The 21,999-nt window shown below is 46.5% G+C and overlaps 1 protein-coding gene and 1 pseudogene across 1 annotated transcript in view; both read left to right on the plus strand.

The window, feature by feature from the left end:
- Positions 1-15,632, plus strand: part of LOC135542718 (inositol polyphosphate-4-phosphatase type I A-like) — a 62,326-nt gene extending 46,694 nt beyond the window's left edge. The window contains exons 13-24 of the mRNA XM_064969856.1: positions 26-43; positions 2,694-2,880; positions 4,475-4,693; positions 4,998-5,301; positions 5,681-5,713; positions 7,217-7,389; positions 9,041-9,164; positions 9,257-9,524; positions 9,605-9,702; positions 9,823-9,935; positions 10,465-10,625; positions 11,763-15,632. Of these exons, the coding sequence (XP_064825928.1) occupies positions 26-43; positions 2,694-2,880; positions 4,475-4,693; positions 4,998-5,301; positions 5,681-5,713; positions 7,217-7,389; positions 9,041-9,164; positions 9,257-9,524; positions 9,605-9,702; positions 9,823-9,935; positions 10,465-10,625; positions 11,763-11,943 (1,879 nt within the window). The 3' untranslated portion in view covers positions 11,944-15,632. The remainder of the gene's footprint in view (positions 1-25; positions 44-2,693; positions 2,881-4,474; positions 4,694-4,997; positions 5,302-5,680; positions 5,714-7,216; positions 7,390-9,040; positions 9,165-9,256; positions 9,525-9,604; positions 9,703-9,822; positions 9,936-10,464; positions 10,626-11,762) is intronic.
- A 2,779-nt stretch (positions 15,633-18,411) lies between these two features.
- LOC135542720 (inosine-uridine preferring nucleoside hydrolase-like) lies at positions 18,412-21,985 on the plus strand (annotated as a pseudogene).
- Positions 21,986-21,999: the final 14 nt, after the last annotated feature.

Here is a 21,999-nt window from a genome sequence, read left to right on the forward strand (position 1 = left end):
AATTGCATCTTTATTTTCTAATCAGCGTTTATGAGGAAGAATGGTGAGTTCCTATGTACTCTGATTCTGTTCTTTAGTCATTTTATTCTCCCCGCTGTTTGTTTGGTTCTTTCTGCATGGAAATAATTGTTTGTTCGCCGTCACTGAGTTTGTTGTTTTAGCTGTAAGGCTGAGTCACTGTCACCTACCTGTGTTTCACCACTGTAAGTGTGAATCCACAATGGCTGCCTGTGAGTACCATCGTAAGCTACTGAATATGGACAGAGGGTGGTCTACAGTAGAGCGCTTGCTATGGGGTTTGAGGCATAGAACTACAGAGACCGACAGATCCATAACAATAGCATTGTACATTCTACATCTTAAACAGTCTGCCTCACTCTGAACATATGTGGTTCTATGTCTAGATAGTGTTGTCTGTGTTCCAGGTGAGGAACAGGCTTGTGCATGCAGATGTGGATGCTCACCTCGGTCCCAGACCTGCAGAGTTGAATTATTCCGATTATGTATTGTATGCAGCCAGGTGTATAATCTGTCAAGCAGTGTGAGAGAATGTTGCAGAAGTACAATCTCCTTCAGTTCCCAGAATGCAGTGCACATTCAGTCTCACGTTCCTGTGTGTGCTCTTACCATCTTTGTCTACACATCTGCGTCTGCTGTCTGCTTCTTCTGTCTGTGTCTACGTGTCTGTGAAGACTGTCTCTGTCTGCGTCTACGTGTCTGTGAAGACTGTCTCTGTCTGTGTCTACGTGTCTGACTACTGTCTCTGTCTGCGTCTACGTGTCTGACTACTGTCTCTGTCTGCGTCTACGTGTCTGACTACTGTCTCTGTCTGCGTCTACGTGTCTGACTACTGTCTCTGTCTGCGTCTACGTGTCTGACTACTGTCTCTGTCTGCGTCTACGTGTCTGACTACTGTCTCTGTCTACGTGTCTGACTACTGTCTCTGTCGGCGTCTACGTGTCTGACTACTGTCTCTGTCGGCGTCTACGTGTCTGACTACTGTCTCTGTCTGCGTCTACTGTCTGCGTCTACGTGTCTGACTACTGTCTCTGTCTGCGTCTACGTGTCTGACTACTGTCTCTGTCTGCGTCTACTGTCTGCGTCTACGTGTCTGACTACTGTCTCTGTCTGCGTCTACGTGTCTGACTACTGTCTCTGTCTGTCTACGTGTCTGACTACTGTCTCTGCGTCTGCGTGTCTGACTACTGTCTCTGTCTGCGTCTACGTGTCTGACTACTGTCTCTGTCTGCGTCTACGTGTCTGACTACTGTCTCTGTCTGCGTCTACGTGTCTGACTACTGTCTCTGTCTGCGTCTACGTGTCTGACTACTGTCTCTGTCTGCGTCTACGTGTCTGACTACTGTCTCTGTCTGCGTCTACGTGTCTGACTACTGTCTCTGTCTGCGTCTACGGTCGGCGGAAACGTGTCTGACTACTGTCTCTGTCGGCGTCTACGTGTCTGACTACTGTCTCTGTCGGCGTCTACGTGTCTGACTACTGTCTCTGTCTGCGTCTACGTGTCTGACTACTGTCTCTGTCGGTCTCTGTCTGCGTACGTGTCTGACTACTGTCTCTGTCTGCGTCTACTGTCTGCGTCTACGTGTCTGACTACTGTCTCTGTCTGCGTCTACGTGTCTGACTACTGTCTCTGTCTGCGTCTACTGTCTGCGTCTACGTGTCTGACTACTGTCTCTGTCTGCGTCTACGTGTCTGACTACTGTCTCTGTCTGCGTCTACGTGTCTGACTACTGTCTCTGTCTGCGTCTACGTGTCTGACTACTGTCTCTGTCTGCGTCTACGTGTCTGACTACTGTCTCTGTCTGCGTCTACGTGTCTGACTACTGTCTCTGTCTGCGTCTACGTGTCTGACTACTGTCTCTGTCTGCGTCTACGTGTCTGACTACTGTCTCTGTCTGCGTCTACGTGTCTGACTACTGTCTCTGTCTGCGTCTACGTGTCTGACTACTGTCTCTGTCGGCGTCTACGTGTCTGACTACTGTCTCTGTCGGCGTCTACGTGTCTGACTACTGTCTCTGTCGGCGTCTACGTGTCTGACTACTGTCTCTGTCTGCGTCTACTGTCTGCGTCTACGTGTCTGACTACTGTCTCTGTCTGCGTCTACTGTCTGCGTCTACGTGTCTGACTACTGTCTCTGTCGGCGTCTACGTGTCTGACTACTGTCTCTGTCTACGTGTCTGACTACTGTCTCTGTCTACGTGTCTGACTACTGTCTCTGTCTGCGTCTACGTGTCTGACTACTGTCTCTGTCTGCGTCTACTGTCTGCGTCTACGTGTCTGACTACTGTATCTGTCTGCGTCTACGTGTCTGACTACTGTCTCTGTCTGCGTCTGACTACTGTCTCTGTCTGCGTCTACTGTCTACGTGTCTGACTACTGTCTCTGTCTGCGTCTACTGTCTACGTGTCTGACTACTGTCTCTGTCTGCGTCTACGTGTCTGCGTCTACGTGTCTGTGACTACTGCCTCTGCGTGTCTGTGACTACTGCCTCTGCGTCTACGTCTACTGTCTGTGCGTCTATGTCTGTCTGACTACTGTGTCTGTGACTACTGTCTCTTGTCTGTCTGTGACTACTGACTATTGTCTCTGTGTGTCTGTGACTACTCTGTCTACATGTCTGTGATTCAGGGTAAATGCTGTGTTCTCTTAACACCTCACCCTGTCTGTCCCTGCAGCAGTGCCCTGTCCAGCTGTCAGTCTATAGTGTACATCCCCCAGGACATTGTCCGGGCCAAGGAGATCATCTCCCACATCAACACCCTGAAGACCCAGGTCAGCTACTATGCTGAGAGGCTGTCCCGCGCCGCCAAAGACCGCTCTGCCAATGGTCTGGAGAGGACCCTCGCCATCCTGGCTGATAAGGTGAGGGAGAGCCCCTAGCCTGGTACCAGGTCTGTGTGTGCGGGAGAGCCCCTGGCCTGGTACCAGGTCTGTTGGTGAAGGAGAGCCCATGGCCTGGTACCAGGTCTGTTGGTGAAGGAGAGCCCCTGGCCTGATACCAGGTCTGTTGGTAAAGGAGAGCCCCTGGCCTGGTACCAGGTCTGTTGGTGAAGGAGAGCCCCTGGCCTGGTACCAGGTCTCTTTGTGAAGGTTTGCCCCTGGCCTGGTACCAGGTCTGTTTGTGAGGGAGAGCCCCTGGCCTGGTACCAGGTCTGTTGGGGAGGGAGAGCCCCTGGCCTGGTACCAGGTCTGTTGGGGAGGGAGAGCCCCTGGCCTGGTACCAGGTCTGTTGGGGAAGGAGAGCCCCTGGCCTGGTACCAGGTCTGTTGGGGAAGGAGAGCCCCTGGCCTGGTACCAGGTCTGCTGGGGAAGGAGAGCCCCTGGCCTGGTACCAGGTCTGTTGGGGAAGGAGAGCCCCTGGCCTGGTACCAGGTCTGTTCTGTTGGGGAAGGAGAGCCCCTGGCCTGGTACCAGGTCTGTTCTGTTGGGGAAGGAGAGCCCCTGGCCTGGTACCAGGTCTGTTGGGGAAGGAGAGCCCCTGGCCTGGTACCAGGTCTGTTGGGTAAGGAGAGCCCTGGCCTGGTACCAGGTCTGTTGGGGAAGGAGAGCCCTGGCCTGGTACCAGGTCTGTTGGGGAAGGAGAGCCCCTGGCCTGGTACCAGGTCTGTTGGGGAAGGAGAGCCCCTGGCCTGGTAGCAGGTCTGTTGGGGAAGGAGAGCCCCTGGCCTGGTAGCAGGTCTGTTGGGGAAGGAGAGCCCCTGGCCTGGTAGCAGGTCTGTTGGGGAAGGAGAGCCCCTGGCCTGGTAGCAGGTCTGTTGGGGAAGGAGAGCCCCTGGCCTGGTACCAGGTCTGTTGGGGAAGGAGAGCCCCTGGCCTGGTACCAGGTCTGTTGGGGAAGGAGAGCCCCTGGCCTGGTACCAGGTCTGTTGGGGAAGGAGAGCCCCTGGCCTGGTAGCAGGTCTGTTGGGGAAGGAGAGCCCCTGGCCTGGTAGCAGGGAGCCCCTGGCCTGGTAGCAGGTCTGTTGGGGAAGGAGAGCCCCTGGCCTGGTAGCAGGTCTGTTGGGGAAGGAGAGCCCCTGGCCTGGTACCAGGTCTGCTGGGGAAGGAGAGCCCCTGGCCTGGTAGCAGGTCTGTTGGGGAAGGAGAGCCCCTGGCCTGGTAGCAGGTCTGTTGGGGAAGGAGAGCCCCTGGCCTGGTAGCAGGTCTGTTGTTGGCCTGGTACCAGGTCTGTTGGGGGAGAGCCCTGGCCTGGTAGCAGGTCTGTTGGGGAAGGAGAGCCCCTGGCCTGGTAGCAGGTCTGTTGGGGAAGGAGAGCCCCTGGCCTGGTAGCAGGTATGTTTATGCTGTTTTACTGACCTTTGGGGTGTGTATTTACTCTTCAGTCATAAACCCAAAGAGATTGATATATTATTTGACCAGTGTAATTTGTCATCATGTGGACGGACGAGAATACAGAACGGCCTCTCTTGCTTGGCTCAATTCCCGCTGTGTGGTTCGTATGACCTTTACCCTTTAGACTCGCCAGCTGGTGACGGAGTGCGACTGCAAACTGCTGGCCTCGGCCATCCAGGCGCTGAACGCGGCACGTCCCGAGTACATCGCCTCCAAGGCGTCACCCTCCGCCGACGCCACCGATCAAGTAGTCCTGCGCAACGACCAGGACACGCTGCTGGCCAAGTGGAGCGGATGCAACAGCCGGTCCTCGCTGCACGTCGACTGGCACGAGGAGGAGTGGGTAAGGCAAGGGGTCACCAGGGCTCAGGGGTTCACAGCTCCAGTTTAGCCTTCGTGGTTTAGGAGCACTTAAATCCAGTTCCAGTATGTAAGGAAGAAAGCGTTTACTGTGTTTACTGAGGGATTTGTGTTTTTGTTTGGTTTGTTGGTCCATCAGATGTCTAGACTGGAACTCTACATTTTATTGGCTTTTGTTTATTCTTGTCTCTCCTCCCTTCTCCTCACTTCCACCCTTCTCTCTCTTCCCCTACACTCTTCCCCTGTTCTTCTCTTTTCTATTCCTCTTCTTCATTCCCTCCCCCCAGGAGAAGGTGTGGGTAAATGTAGACAAGAGTCTGGAGTGTATCATCCAGCGGGTGGACAAACTCCTTCAGAAGGACCGTCTGCCCGGAGACAGCAGCCAGGGGGACACTACGCCAGGCCACCAGCAGGGCGGCAGCAGTAAGAAAGGTAACCGGAGTACCAGGGCATTCTGGATCAACCCCGATTGCATGACCCAGGAGGAGCCTTCATCATCACTACCTTCCTCCCCATCATCATCCTCCCTCCTGCCTGCTCTCACCCTGAATCTGACTCATGCATGCCCACCCAGCCCTGACAAAAACCCATGTAGGTTTCTTTCCTTTCTTACTTCACTTGCTTTTTTGCTTTGTCATGCACATTTGTCCTATCAACATACTGCTATCATATTCATCATATCTCAACCTATTAGAATTGGTCTACCTACCTTTTGTGCAGTATTAAACATTCCAAAGATGTATATTTCCTATGTGTGAATGGTTCATTTTTCTCTGTGTTAGGTAGGTCTGTCAGTGCTTGTTGTATTCTGGAGGCCAGCCAAAGTCCTGTTGCTGTGGCCTCCTATGTGCCAGCTCAGCCTACGTACTGTAGCCAACTAGCTTATTATGTGCTTACTGTACTGTGTGCTGTCTGCCATGTTGCTGGTGGTGCTCCCTAACCATGCATGTGGCACCTCCACCCCTTCCAGATGGCAGCCCCAGTGGCGAGGAGGCTTTCCCAGGTAAGAGCTCTGTCCTCTCCCCAGCTTCTGTCCCCCTGTCTCTCTGACTGCTTCTAGCTGCAGCCCAGCTCAGTGCCACTGCTTCGTCTAGCTCTATAGATCACCGTCTGTATGACACCTCTGTTTCTAGTACCTTATCAGAAATGAAGGACTTAACCTCTAGCGACGAGCAATCCCGTATCCGGGAGCGTAATTATAGCCTCAAGCTCATTACCATAACGCAACGTTAACTTTTTTTGAAAATCGCAAATGAAATGAAATAAATATATTGGCTCACATGCTTAGCCTTTTGTTAACAACACTGTCATCTCAGATTTTCAAAATATGCTTTTCAACCATAGCTACACAAGCATTTGTGTAAGAGTATTGATAGCTAGCATAGCATTAAGCCTAGCATTTTCACAAACATTTTCACAAAAACAAGAAAAGCATTCAAATAAAATAATTTACCTTTGAAGAACTTTGGATGTTTTCAATGAGGAGACTCTCAGTTAGATAGCAAATGTTCAGTTTTTCCAAAAAGATTATTTGTGTAGGAGAAATCGCTCTGTTTTGAAAAAAACAAATTCAGTCATTACAACGCCAAACTTTTTTCCAAATTAACTCCATAATATCGACAGAAACATGGCAAACATTGTTTAGAATCAATCCTCAAGGTGTTTTTCACATATCTATTCGATGGTAAATCATTCGTGGCAGTTGCCTTTCTCTTCTGAACCAAATGGAAACGTGCATGCAGCTGGAGTTTATGCAATAATTTCGACGGAGGACACCAGGCGGACACCTGGTAAATGTAGTCTCATTCATATATCCTTATGTACATATTCTTTATCCCCTTACACTGTGTATAAGACAGCAGTTTAGGAATTGTTAGTTAGATTACTTGTTGGTTATTACTGCATTGTCGGAACTAGAAGCACAAACATTTCGCTACACTCGCATTAACATCTGCTAACCATGTGTATGTGACAAATAAAATTTGATTTGATCTTATGGACAATCTTCCAATGATATGCCTACAAATACGTCACAATGCTGCAGACACCTTGGGGAAACGACAGAAAGTGTAGGCTCATTCCTTGCGCATTCACAGCCATATAAGGAGACATTGGAACACAGCACATTCAAAATCTGGGGCATTTCCTGTTTGAAATTTCATCTTGGTTTCGCCTGTAGCATCAGTTCTGTGGCACTCACAGATAATATCTTTGCAGTTTTGGAAACGTCAGTGTTTTCTTTCCAAAGCTGTCAATTATATGCATAGTCGAGCATCTTTTCGTGACAAAATATCTTGTTTAAAACGGGAACGTTTTTCATTCAAAAATGAAATACTGAACCCCAGAGGTTCAAGAGGTTAAAGGTCAATGTGTTGTCACATGTTATTGACTCACATTATATGAAGGAGTTGCAGCAGCAGTTTAAGGGTCTCACGATGCTTTCAATGCAGAAGAGTACATTGTGTGTGTGTGTGTTACTGTTTTTGTTACTGTGTGTCTGGCCCAGGGGAGTGGAGCGAGGCCCTGTACCCTCTCCTCACCACGCTGACAGAGTGTGTGGCTATGATGAGTGACAAGGCTAAGAGCTCCATGGTGTTCCTGTTGATGCAGGACAGTGCTCCTACCATCGCCATGGACCTCTCCCTGCAGTACAGACGAGACGTGGTCTTCTGCCAGACGGTCAGCACAGGACACATGCACACATACTGACGTGCGCACACACGCAGATGCAAATACTTGTGTGCACAGACACCCATTAGCAAACACACATGTGTGCATACTTACAGACACACAAGCAGTGAGGTAGAGTAATATGTGTAAATAAAAAATGTTAATATACACTGTGTACTGTAATTTCCGGACTATTAAGCCGCTACTTTATTCCCACGCTTTGAACCTCGCGGTTTATACAATGACGCGGCTAATTTATGGATTTTTCCCGCTTTCACAAGATTCATTCCGCCAAAAAACTGAGCACCGTCACATAATGTGACGTAAATCGAGCGCGCTCAAACTTCCCATCATTCTGATTACGGCAGTAATTTTGTCACCCTCATCATGGCAAAGACACGGAGAAATGCATATGATGCAGCTTTCAAGTTGAAGGCGATCGATCTGGCTGTTGGAAAAGGAAATAGAGCTGCTGCACGGGAGCTTGGCCTTAATGAGTCGATGATAAGACGTTGGAAACAGCAGCGTGAGGAACTGACTCAGTGCAAAAAGACAACAAAAGCTTTCAGAGGGAAGAGGGAAGAAAAGCAGATCTGCATGCACAGAATTGTGCATTTAAGGTGGCGCTCCTTGTTCAGTGGGAGGCTTGGATGACAAGTTGGGAGAAATCCTTCACTAAAACGGGCCGCATGCGAAGAGCAACTTATGGTCAAGTCTGCCAAGTGGTCCTGACAGCGTGGAGCAGTGTCAAAAAATCCACTATCATCAACGGGTTTCGAAAGGCTGGACTGCTGCGTGTTGAAGGGGCAGCATGAGCTCAGCGGGGTATTTGCCTCCGGATGAAAGTGACGAGAGCGACAGTGAAAGCGATCCAACATCGGATGAAGCAATTCTGAGGCTATTCAACTCCGACACCGAAGGAGATGACTTCAGTGGTTTCAGTGCACAGGAGGAGGAAGATAGTGACCAAGTTCATTTGTTTCAATGTACCGGTAGGCACCTGCGGCTTATAGACATGTGCGGCTTATTTATGTACAAAACACATATTTTTTTAAATAATTCAGTGGGTGCGGTTTATATTCAGGTGCGCTTAATAGTCCAGCAATTATGGTATAACAAAATTAGGAACAATTCCTAATATTGAGTAGCACCGCCCCTCTTTTTGCCCTCAGAACAGCCTCAATTTGTCAGGGCAGCATTGGCTACAAGGTGTCGAAAGCGTTCCACAGGGATGCTGGCCCATGTTGACTCTAATACTTCCCACAGTTGTCTTGTTGGCTGGATGTCCTTTGGTTGGTGGACCCTTCTTGATACACACGGGAAACTGTTATGTGAGTGTGAAAAACCCAGCAGCGTTGCAGTTCTTGACACACTCAAACCGGTGCACCTGACACCTACTACCATACTCTGTTCAAAGGCAATTCAATGTTTTGTCTTGTCCTTTCACCCTCTCAATGCACACACATACAATCCATGTGTTAATTGTCTCAATGCTTAAAAATCCTTCTTTAAACGGTCTCCTCCCCTTTATCTACACTGATATGAAGGGGGATTTAACAGGTGACATCAATAAGGGATCATAGTTTGGTCAGTGTCATGGAAAGAGCAGGTGTTCCTAATGTTTTGTATACTCAGTGTTAATGTTAATATCTGTCTCCAGCTCACTGCTCTCATCTGTGGCTTCATCATCAAGCTGAGGAACTGTCTCCGTGACGATGGCTTCCTCAGGCAGCTCTACACCATCGGCCTGCTGGCCCAGTTTGAGTCTCTGCTCAGCACCTACGGTAAAGTACACACTCTCCACTCTCGTTCTTTATCTCTCTTTCTTTCTCTGTTTAATGATTGTTCACTCTCTCACATGCCTCCCACCTCCCAGGCGAGGAGCTGTCAATGTTGGAGGACATGTCTGTTGGTATCATGGACCTACGGAACGTTACCTTCAAGGTGACCCAGGCAACCTCGAGCTCCTCCCCCGACATGCTGCCGGTCATCACTGGCAACCGGGACGGCTTCAACGTCCGCATCCCGTTGCCGGAGACCATGTTTGACGCGTTGCCGCGGGAGATCCAGAACGGCATGCTGCTGCGCGTCCAGCCGGTGCTCTTCAACGTGGGAATCAACGAACAGCAGACGCTGGCAGAGAAGTGAGCAGGGGGGAGGAATGATGGAGGGATGAAGAGTGGTGATGTCCCTGTATTGTTGACATGTCTCCTGTTTGTGACAGGTTTGGAGACACGTCTCTGCAGGAGATCATTAACCTAGAGAGTCTGGCCAGACTCAACTCCTACTATCAACAGTTCAAGGAGGTCCTACCTGAGGACTGTAAGTCACCATGAAGTATTTGGCCCTATCTGGTCCTACCTGAAGTATTTGGCCCTATATGGAGAATATTGTTAAGATGTAGCCTATAACATCCCCCCCCTCTCTCTCTCCTGGTCTCAGGCCTGCCCAGGTCCCGTTCCCAGACGTGTCTACCAGAGCTGCTGAGGTTCCTGGGACAGAACGTCCACGCCAGGAAGAACAAGAACGTAGACATCCTGTGGCAGGCAGCAGAGGTAAGCCCATTTTTCGCTGCAGGTCCATTAATGAATTATTGGAGATGATCCTTTTGAGTCCAGTCCATTTCCTTCTGTATGGATGTTACTAATGAGGGTCCAGTCCATTTCCTTCTGTATGGATGTTACTACTGAGGGTCCAGTCCATTTCCTTCTGTATGGATGTTACTAATGAGGGTCCAGTCCATTTCCTTCTGTATGGATGTTACTAATGAGGGTCCAGTCCATTTCCTTCTGTATGGATGTTACTAATGAGGGTCCAGTCCATTTCCTTCTGTATGGATGTTACTAATGAGGGTCCAGTCCATTTCCTTCTGTATGGATGTTACTAATGAGGGTCCAGTCCATTTCCTTCTGTATGGATGTTACTAATGAGGGTCCAGGTCTTCTGTATGGATGTTACAGTCCATTTCCTTCTGTATGGATGCCTGTATGGATGTTATAAAGGGTCCAGTCCATTTCCTTCTGTATGGATGTTGAGGGCAGTCCAGCCTGCTGTCTATTATTTCCTGGTATCTCTCCTCCCCAGATCTGTCTATTATTTCGTCTGAACGGTGTGCGTTTCACCAGCTGTAAGAGTGCTAAGGACCGCACGGCCATGTCCGTCACCCTGGAGCAGTGTCTGATCCTACAGCACGAACATGGCATGGCCCCACAGGTCTTCTCCCAGGCCCTCGACTGCATGCGCAGGTAGGTGTCCAGCCCACTGCCTGAACTAAAATGAAACGCACACATATTGCTCGCTACATATGCTGGGACAGTGCCAACTACAGGGTCCCTTCTCCCCCATTTTAAAAATAATAAAATTTAAGTTCTATTTTAATTCTCTGTAATTAGCATTGGTTCCTCATGCTGCATCTGCTTGACAGTCTGTCCAGCCAGTTTGTGGAGAATGCTCCCCCATGATGACAGAGCTCGCTTTCCATACCCCCACATCACCCCCCTATCCAGCTCTCCTCCAACCCCATCCCCCTGTTCTCTGACACTGCTTGCTGAGAAGATGAGAAGGGCTAGATGAAGTGGAGGAGGGTAGAAGGAGCAGAAACCTTGTGTAAAGATGTGACGACTCCCAGAACAGAAGCCCTGTAGAGTACAGTAGGTTATGTGAAAGATCTGTTGGGTAGTAATGCCATGCTGTCCTGCAGCTCCCTGCATGGTCTCTCACTCCTCTCTTCACCTGCCCACTTCCTGTTCCTATTTGGTATGGGGAATTTTAAGTGCATGGCTTGAGGCTCCCCCCTCCCTCCCCCCACCTGCTTTTCAGGAAGTGAATCCAAATTCAATGACTTGACTGAAATGAAATGGATTGGAGCACAACCCCCCCCCCCCCCCATATCTGTTGTCAGTGGTATGAACATGGAGAATCATCACTGTCTTCTCTTCTTACCTCTTGATCTTTTCTTTCATAAAGATGCAGAACATTTCTCTTAATTTTTTCCTTTCTCTCTTTCTCTTCCTCTTTTATGACAATGTATTTGTCTATCATTTCTCGTGTTTTTGGTTGGAATGACTTCCTTTATCCATTTTTAATTTGGGGTGTTTATTGTTTGGGATTTGTTTCTGGCTGAATGGGTCTTTTCACGTTCCATTCCACTGGCTGTGGCCCTAACCTTAATGTTATCACACCCCACCTGCACCATCACTGGTATCACTCTTTGTTATCCACGGCTGATCATGGCCACCACATATCATTCATATTGTGTATTACCATCTCCTCCACTCTTATTGGCCACTTCATCCCTGTCCCAATGCACGTGTCCATCTATCCATCCATCCATGCCACCTATACTTTTTGGCCCCGGCTTCTCCCCCCCCACCTCTCCGCAGCATTGGGACCAGGGAGGGGGTCACCCAGAAGAACCTGAGTGGCCTGTTGCCTGTGCGGGATTTCAGGCTGGACCCCAGCCTGCTGTACTCCCTGCCCCTGCTGGCCCTCAGCCCCAACCTGCTGGTCGTCTGGCTGTTCCTCAGCGTCGCCTACTTCCTGGCCAAGCTCCGCTGCAGCTGAAGGCACAGCCCCTCTGCCACCCAGCCCCACCTACTCTCGACCTCTACTCACCTCTTCTCTCTGCCCGTTCCCCCCAGTGTGTCCATCAGTCAGTCAGTCAGTCAGTCAGTCAGTCGGTCAGGAAGAAAGGCAAAAGGTTAGTTTGTCAGTCAAGGAGGAAGACAGGGAGTCAGTCAGTCGCTCTATGTCAGTCTGTCGGGAGCTCGGCCGGGAGAACCCTCTGATTGGTCAAGGGCAGACCGTGTGTACCTGACTGGACTTTATGTGCGTCACTCGGCTAAACTGCCAGCTGTTCCACCCAATGGGCAGCCAGCACTCCTCCCGCCCTGCTCTCTGTCCTAACCAATCCAGTCAGAGCAGGAGGCTGGTCTAAAGGTCTATGTGCAGAACTGTATGAGACTGTTACTGTCAGTGTTCTGACATATTTCTCAGTTTAACACCCATTGTTTTGCAACAATCAAATACAAACTGAGAGTATGGAGAGAAACTTAGTGAAATATAGCCGGTAAGAAGTTTTAGCTGAATTTAATGGATGTTTTGTCCCAGTTGTCCTTGAGTATTTATAATGCCGCTTCCCAACTCATGACATGATTATAACCATGATAATATGATGTAATGGATCCTTTGGTTTTGCACAGAGCTTATTTTCAGTCATGCAAATGTTCTGGCTTGCTTGACGTTTACGTCTTCCATAAGGTTTGCATAAAGCATAAGCCAAGGGATGGCTTGGCCATGCAATATCAAGCGGATGTTTTGATCTGGTGGCCATTTTGTTGTTGTTCCTCAGGCCTTCCTACTCTTACAGCAGGAGAGACTTGTGTCCGCTTTCACTTTAAACCAATGCACTTTTTTTCTCAACGTTGTCATCTTAATGAAGGTTATTTGCTTGTCTTGCCAATTGACACAGTTTCATCTTGGTCGGAGCAATTTGAATTGGCTAATTCTGGGAATGTATGGTATTTCAGGGGACCTTTGTTGACTTGTTTGATTATGCAGTGTAGTTTTTCCGAAGTGTTAATTTTTAGTTTATCAAATTTCATTTAATGTCTGAACCAAGTTTCCTATTTACTATAGAGTTTGTATATATGAATTGGTTCTTTGTTTGAGAACCTATAAGGGTTGCAGTTCTATGGAAATGACAGAGAGAGTGGAGAGAATGTACATGGGCAAACCTCAAATGGCTCCCTACCACCAAATGATGCACTACCTCTGACCAGTAGTGCACTAAATATAGGGGATGATTTGAGACCCAACCCATGCTTGTTGTGCCAAATGTTTTAGCCAGGTCTCAGATGGTAGATACAGGTCTTGGATCTTTATTCCAGGTCAAAGTATTACTTCCAGATCTCCCAGTAGCCCAAATCCATCCCGCTTCCACAGAGAAGTGCCCTAGAAAGGGAGATTTGATATCAGACTCTTTGGGTTACTTCCAAGCCTTGCACTCTGGACTTCCTGGTGTCTGCTGAGAGAGTCCACACACCATTATCATATACAGTAGTTGCTATCTAGTCCCATAAAACATGATTAGCTATCTAATGGTATATGCACTCATTAATATGTAGACTAGTGGTAATATCGTTTTCTAGCCCCATAGCCTCTCTCCATTTGAATCAGTATAATACCTGTCTTCAGTGTTACGTCCCAAGACGGCCACACTCAATCCAATCTAAAGTGACCTACTAAAGAAATGGACCATCCGTCCCAAAATAGCCTCCTCTGTGAGATTGTCACGCTTGTCTTACATCCCCTCCACCCCTCATTTCCAACTCCTCGACCCCCACAATGGAAAACTGGAGGGATTATTTTGTCCTTGTTGGTTGAGCTTTATGCAAGCTTCTTATAGGCCTCTCACCTGTGTGACTGGTATGAGAGCTAGGCTGGGGTTAATAGTGTATTTAGGTTAGTTCAATGGTTTGGTTTTGAATATTCAGAGGTTTTTTATTTTTACCGATTTTTGTGCAATGTTACTGTTTTACATGATCAACAAATACGTAAGTACATGCAGTATTTCTTTCTCAGTATTCTACAGTATTTACTTTTTCAATCTTGTAAATCCATATTGTAAATAATAGAAATGTATAAAATCAGATCATCTATTGATAAGTATGCTGGTGTAGAACTACCTCTTGTCCCATGAAAACACCATCTGACTGTCAGCCAGGGGAGGAGAGCTGAGGGGACAGCGAGGGGAAAATGTGCTCCATGAGAGCATCACCCAAGTTCTGTCCCAAATAGCACACTTTTCCCTATGTAGTGCACTAATTTTGACCAGAGCCCTATAGGTCCTGGTCAAAGTAGTGTAGTATATAGGGAATAGGGCGCCATTTAGGACACATCCCCAGTATGTACAACATTAGGATGGCGTTTGCTTCAACCAAATGTGAAATAGCTCCTCCTGCTGGTTGGTAATGATACTACAGAAGCTGGTCACCCAGTTGGTCCTAAGAAAAGAGTTGGATTGCTCCATTCTGGGGATACATGCAATTAGGAGCCCATTCTAAAGTTGTAGAGAATTGCAGAATGTGCTGGTGGCAGTTTGTTCTGCTGGTGTATTTAATTCCCATGAAGAAACCCACTGCGTTAAACATGTTGTAACCATAGTGATGCTAAATCCAGGAATATTCCAACTAAAACCAAGTTCCTGACTCAATTCTCAAGTTTTATTTTTTTGTTTCTCTTGAATTCCTTAGTGCTTTTGATGATAGAGAATATATTTATATTGCGTTGCATTATATTTTCATGCTTGTCTGTCTAAATACTCAAGATTTGCTAAATATATGTATTCTTATGGAAAGTTTGATGTGATTACATTATTGTCATGCAGGTGTCACTATAATGAGAGGGAGAAATTCTCGTTGCTGTTCCAGATATCATTGTATCAACCCTTGTCTGGTACTTTGCCAAGTTCCAACCCAATATCAGGGTTGCTTGGATAACCATTTATGAATATGCTCTGAAATAGTAGACTTTTCTCCCTTTCGCTCTGAAACAGTAGACTTTTCTCCCTTTCTCTCTAATGCTTCTCTCTGGAAAGTGAAATAGCAGTCAATTAGTCAGCAGCCCAAAGAATCAGCTTTAATGTTGTTATATAATAAACGTCATGCAATAAACATCATGCCAAATGTATCAGAGGAGAAGGTGTATACTTCACTATAGAGTATTTGAATAGTTCTGTTTGTTTTCCCTGGAATGGAACTGTTGCATTGAAATTAGAATGTAGAACATTTAAGTCTGTGTCTTTTGCTATTGCTCTTGTTTCACGTTATCTGTGGTGCTCGTAACTCTACCTAGAAAGCAGGTCTTCTGTACACAGTATTAGTGTTCTGTACCGCTCCCTCCAACATCCCAATATTTCCCGGGACAATCCGTCCGTTCCTTTAGCTGTTGCCCCCTTGTTTCTTTGACAGTGGCGTGAATGTGTTGGTTGGTTTTTGGGTTTCTCATTGTCTTTTAACACAAGCCCTTTTTTGTTTTTGTTTTCTTCACTTTGCTGTCATCCTCTCTATCTGTGCTTGCTCCCCTCCCTTCCCTCCCTCTTTTCCCTTCCCTCCCTCTCTTCCCTTCCTCTCTTCTCTTCCCTTCCCTCCCTCTCTTCCCTTCTCTTCCCTTCCCTCCCTCTCTTCCCTTCTCTTCCCTTCCCTCCCTCTCTTCCCTTCTCTTCCCTTCCCTCCCTCTCTTCCCTTCTCTTCCCTTCCCTTCCCCCTCTCTTCCCTTCTCTTCTTCCCTTCCCTTCCCTCTCTTCCCTTCTCTTCCCTTCCCTCCCTCTCTTCCCTTCTCTTCCCTTCCCTCCCTCTCTTCCCTTCCCTCCCTCTCTTCCCTTCTCTTCCCTCCCCTTCCCTTCCCTCCCCTTCCCTTCCAACTCTTCCCTCCCCTTCCCTCTCTTCCCTTCCCTCCCTCCCTCCTCCCTTTTCCCAGTGAGGGCTGCAGACGGGAGAATACCATGAAGAACGTGGGATGTCGCAAGTATGCTTTTAACTGTCTGCAGCTCAAGGCCTTCCCCAAACATTACAGGCCCCCCGACGGAACGTTTGGGAAGGTTGACACTTGACTGGGATTTGTACATTTGGTTGGCGTCATTGGCCAGAGCCTATGCATTTCAGAGTTCTTATTTAGGGAGTGTTTTACGTATGGACTACACATTGTGGTAGTCAAGCTAGTCTGACAGACTTGATGAAGGATTCCTTCCCCACGTGGATTTAGCAGTACTCTAATCCTGTAGAGCAGGGGATCTTTCAATGGTTTCAGCTCCAGAACTAAATAAGAAATTGACCATCCTCCTGTGACCCAAATGGTTCACCAGTGACCCAAATGAAGACGAAATAGTGTGTGATTAGAGATGTATTCTCATAACTCACGACCCACCTCTTGCATGCCCAGGGCCCACTTTGGAACCCGACCCATAGTTTAAGTAGAGAGACGTCCCACAGACTGCAATGGCAACCCAAGACCAACCAGAGCTTTCAGTGTCTGATGCATACCTCACCTATGTCCTGTTTCCCTTTTCATATCTGTAAAGCCTGTGTTTAACTTCTTTGCCAAATGAAGGGTTGTGATTGTGAATGGATTTTGCTGTGTGGCATTATCTGGCAGCTCACTGTGAAGACTTAGCACTGTCTTAAAGGGATAGTTTGGGATTTTGGCACGAGTTCACCCGGGAGTCGGGTGAAGTTAGAGGTAGTTTCCTGAGCCAATGCTAACTAGCTTAGCACAAAGGGGGCCTCATTGCCAAAATCCTGAACTATTCCTTTAAGACTTAAAGAGGGATATTAAAAAGCTATGAATGTTCTAGAAAGATCCTCTTTTACCAAGTTCATTTCTGGAAAAAGTTTGGTTTGAGGGTAATAAATGAAACAATACATTATAACATTGACTTGTAAAGGAAATCGAGTAGATTATTTTCCTTTCTCATGTTGAACCAAGTAAAGGCCAGTAGTAAACCATTTAAACACCCAAGAAGCACTTTTCTTTAAGATCATTTTCTGCATTTGTTGCACTGTTATTTTAGGATTGTCTTGTTGGCAGGCGTTGTTGACCAGGGTAAAATAGTCAGTAGAATGTTATCGGTATGGGAGTTACATTGTACGTTAATCTGGAAACTGTGCTGCTCAACAACAACATATTTGTCACGTCTATTTTCACCACCAAGCGGCAATGTCGACTTTCTGTTTTGCAACATTTAATGAGATCGCAATTTGATACACAATTGAGCCAGAGGAGACTTGACCCTACAAATGAGTCGTGTGTGTGTGTATGTAGCAAAGCTTCACATATGTTTGCTTTTCAACAGGCACTTCTGTACTGCACACAACAGGATTTACCCATAGACTCAACTGTGAGATGCAGTTTGTGTACATTTAGTCTGTTTACTGTAGTGTCTTTCATGCTCATAAATATTTTTAGTATTATTGGAAACATATTTTGCTATCTGCAGACTTTATTTTGCATTTATGTACTATACTATAGGGTATAATTCAATAAGTGTTGGGATTGGATTTGTATTTCTTTCTATTGTAATGAGCGCATATCTTGTATCCTGCACAAAGAGGATATTTGTATAGGCCTGACTGTTGCTTTAGATGAAGCTTTCATCAATATCTGACGCTAATAAAATAATGTTCAACGTCTTTGTTTTGTCTTTGTAATGGAAGACTTGAAAGTTTACATCAAGATGTTGGGTGTTGGAAGGTTCCGTTCTTCTCATTGCAATTCATTGTATTCCAGAATCTTCTCTGGGTGACTCCAGCTAGAGTGAAATGTCATCCAGCCAGGTCACAGCCACAGTAAAACAAAAGACCTTGTCTGGCTAGTAGGATTTTTTTTTGTTCTCTGTAAGATGCCACTTGTTATACAGTAGCAAAGCTGTAGAGATATGAAGGCAGTTATAATGTCTGTGGTGATGTACTCATAGTCACAACTAGAAAGAAACAAGGTTCAACACATTTTGATTCCTAAAATACAGTGCTGCTTGAAGACATTGGCAGCCCCATTGGCATATGGCACACTATGAAGATCAGCGTCTCGTTTCCAGAGGTGGAGGTAATTAGGTTTACTTTTCACTTCTCATTTTGCAAAGGAGTGCCGGGTCGAATTTCTTGGACAACTGTCAGGCCCGTAGTGACGCACAGTGAATGCAAATCTACTCTGCCTTTAGCCCCATTTGTAACCCTGTATTATTTTTATTTAATCATTAATATTGGACACACTTTATTTTGACTAAAACATCTCTGGAATATATACATATTTTCCTCCACTGTTCAGGATATGTCCAAAGATTGGTATTTTAATACGGTTGACTGCGTTAGGAAAATGTTTTGGAGAACTAGTCTGCTAAGAATACAGCCTTGGCAGACATAAGCAGTCCACATTCATGTGGTCTATTACGCTCAATCACACTCCAGTCCAGAGGGTGGCAGTAATGCACTCAACACCTGGTTTGCACACTGAAGAACAAACAAAAAGGGGAATAAGAAGAACTCTATTGTAGTGGCTGCGGTTCGGACGTCTTTGTTTCGCGCAGAGGAATGGCTTCTCTTATTAATGTTGGTTCGACATACTCAAATTATACAGACTTTAATAATGTGCTCACCACATTCGAAAATGAGACTTTTGTCCAGTTTTACCGCCGCGACGCAAGAACAATTAAGAAAGTCAGACGATTAAATCCAAGGCACCATTACAATCCTAAGTGGAATTATGTGACCATACATCTGACTTGTATACACGGTGGCAGAAATGTCTTATCACATTATAAAGGAGTGCGTCCAAAAATGAGGTAGCTAACTTCCATTTGTAGATGACTCTTTTTTTGCTTGTGTCCATAGTCGTTTAGCCTACATATCTGCGGACAGGGGGCACTGTTTTACAGCCATGGTCCGTCATAAGAATATTTCAATGTAATGTTTTCCAGGACAAAATAAAAATCGTAATGGGACAGTATAAAAAAACTTTAATTAGAAATGTATTAAGTTTTGCATTGTTTGAACAGTGTGAAAGAAACGAGGTGACAAAAGGGATTCGAATGGTGATAGACACTGACACAAAGCTAAGAGAACAGGCAAGAAAAAGGTGGCCTGGATCTGGAGCATTGCCATTACGCTGCCACAACGTTGGGGATGTTACACCCTCACATACAGCGGTGTAGTGGTGGTGGTATTTGTTTTTTACCTGTCCTCGAACAACCACCCGACAGTCTCGAGCTTACACTCCGGTTCGCTACGTGGTCTCCAGCGGTAATCAGCTTGGTAATAACAGGCTACAGTTTACCAACCGTTTGACCTGTGACAGGCCGGAAAACTCTGGTTATCCACCCACGTGTGCAGGATATTTGTCAATGGATTTCGCGTAGCACTGAACCATTACAAATATAATATCAAACAATCATAAAGCACAATCTTGCGGGTAAAGAAATTGTTGACAAACTTAGATTTTGGAGTGTAATGTCCCATTTAATGTTACTGCTGTTCTGCCTGTCGTTGAATGGACCTCTACGCGTTCAAGGAGGTTCGAGAAGAAACTGGTGCTTGACGTGGACACGGGGGTGGATGACGCTCAGGCCATCATGATGGCTCTCCCAATGTGGAGGTCCTGGGGGTCACCTGCGTAAGCGGCAACGCCTCCCTGGAAAACTCCTACAGGAACACACCGAGTCCTCAAGGTCTGCCAGAGACTTGAGGTAGGCCTGGTGGAAAGATGCTCACTTCATTAAACAACGATTTCATTTGTAACAATCATACAATTTTGGTGGTAAGCTTATACTCTGTTATAGACTAATGTCAGTATGTATTATATCTGCTGTGTTGCGTTAGATCCCAGTGTTTGGTGGCACTGCGGAGCCTCTGATTGGCCACCCCCTGTCGGCAGGCTCTTTCCACGGGCAGGATGGGCTGGGGGACGCCCCTGACCCAGATGCCCCGGGCCTGGAGCTGCTGCAGACAGAAGGGGCTGTCATCAGGCTGGTCAATGAGAACCCTGGAGAGGTCGGTAACAAAAGGGTTAGGTTCCTAGGCTAATAAAACCAAACCCCAGCACCCCTAGATCTATGAGAAATGTCTTTTGCATTGGGGCTTGGAATCCAAACAAAAAGGTATTTTATTAGGATCCCCATTAACTGTTGAGAAAGCAGCAGCTACTCTTCCTGGGGTCCACACAAAACATGAAACATAATACAGAACATTATTAGACAAGGACAGAACTACATTTTTAAAAAGGCACACACACCTACATCAAATAGGGAGAGGCGTTGTGCGTTGAGGTGTTGCTTTATCGCTTTCTTTAAACCAGGTTTGCTGTTTATTTGAGTAATATGAGAAGGAAGGAAGTTCCATGCAATTAGGGCTCAATATAATACTGTACCTTTTTTTTCTGGATTTGGGGACTATGAACAGATACATGGTGGGATAAGTGTGTGTAAGTTGACTATACAAACAATTTGGGATTTTCAACACATTGACTGCATCACTTCTTTTTAAGAAACAGTCTCTCCTCAACTCTTTTAGCCCGAGAGAGACTGGCATGCATAGTATTTATATCAGCCCTCTGATTACAACCATTGAATCTATATGTTTTGACCATGACAGTTTACAATCTAAGGTAACGCCAAGTAGTTTAGTCTCCTCAACTTGTTCAACGGCCACACCATTCATTACCAGATTCAGCTGAGGTCTAGCACTTAATGAATGATTTGTACCAAATACAATGTTCTTAGTTTGAGATGTTCAGGACCAGTTTATAACAAGGTCTAGTGCTTTGTTGCCAAGACATTAATGGCATTTTTTCCCCCTTCATAGCAGATGTCTGGATTGACTCAGTGTTTTTCTCTGTCTATGTGTGCCTGGTAGCTATGGCCCCGTTGACCAACCTGGCCCTTGCAGTGAAGATTGACCCCGACCCTCCCTCAGAAACTCAAAGGTCTCTTCATCATGGGAGGCAACACTTGACTGTAAGGGTTTTGTCTATAATGTCATTTGCATAGGCCTAGTGACTTATCAACATACTTTGCCATACAGTCAATTGACCTGGTAGGATGTTATGAAATGATGTAAATAATAATGACCTAATAATAACGTATTTGTTTCTTGGAAATTGTTATGTGTTTGCAGCGAGGGGGAACACCAGTGTGTGCAGAGTTCAACTTTGCTGCCGACCCGGAGACTGCTTACATCGTCCTGAACCGCTTCTTCTGTCCAACCTACATCGTACCTGGGAGTTCTGCTGTGAGAACAAGCTACCATGGGTAAGAACACAGATTCTGGTCATCTACCTATACAGGCTAAATAAAGGCTCACACACTACCAGGCTTGTTGTAAGTACTGGTCCAGCTCTCACATCAGAGCAGATGGGAGGAAATGAGACAAGGAGAGGTGGCCACTTTCAATTGAGATGCATTCACTGGCTTACTTAGTAATGAATTGTCTATCGAAATATCACTTGCAGACTTTTTACAAAGATTTTACATTTTGTTTGAGCAAATTGATTAGTCTTTTCTCCAAACACACTTGTCCCATCTGTCTCTAATCTGTACCCTGCAGTCGTTCTGTGACAACTGGCTGGCCCAGGACTCAGACAAGGCCCGCTTCGTGAAGAACATCTTCAAACACACCATGGACACCGTGGCCATCGCTACCAACGTGAGATGACGGCTGGCCCGAGTTTCGTGACGTGCAACTCGTACACCATGGCGACGGCCATCGTGTGGGTGTCGGTTACCGTGGAGCTTCAGGGGACCGACACCCAGGGCATGATGGTCCTGGAGAAGGAGCACCAAGTTGTCATCATGAGGACAGTGGACCTGGAGAGCTTCAAGCGGATGTTGGACTCCCTGAAGTAATAAGGGAACTACACTGATACCGCTGTCCCATATTACTTTCAATTGTTTATTTTTACAAAATTATAGGGGGGGCTCCAAAATCCACTCTTCATAATGAGTTTTGTACAGATAGATCTTGATAAGAGGGAGACAGTTTGAGGTGGTGGATATGTCTCGTGTTGTTTTGACTTGCCATTATATGTTCTGAATCACCAATCATTTTACTTTATCAGGAAATAAATATTCTACAA

Source organism: Oncorhynchus masou, chromosome 6 (assembly GCF_036934945.1).
Source record: "Oncorhynchus masou masou isolate Uvic2021 chromosome 6, UVic_Omas_1.1, whole genome shotgun sequence".
In the NCBI taxonomy this organism is placed as follows: domain Eukaryota; kingdom Metazoa; phylum Chordata; class Actinopteri; order Salmoniformes; family Salmonidae; genus Oncorhynchus; species Oncorhynchus masou.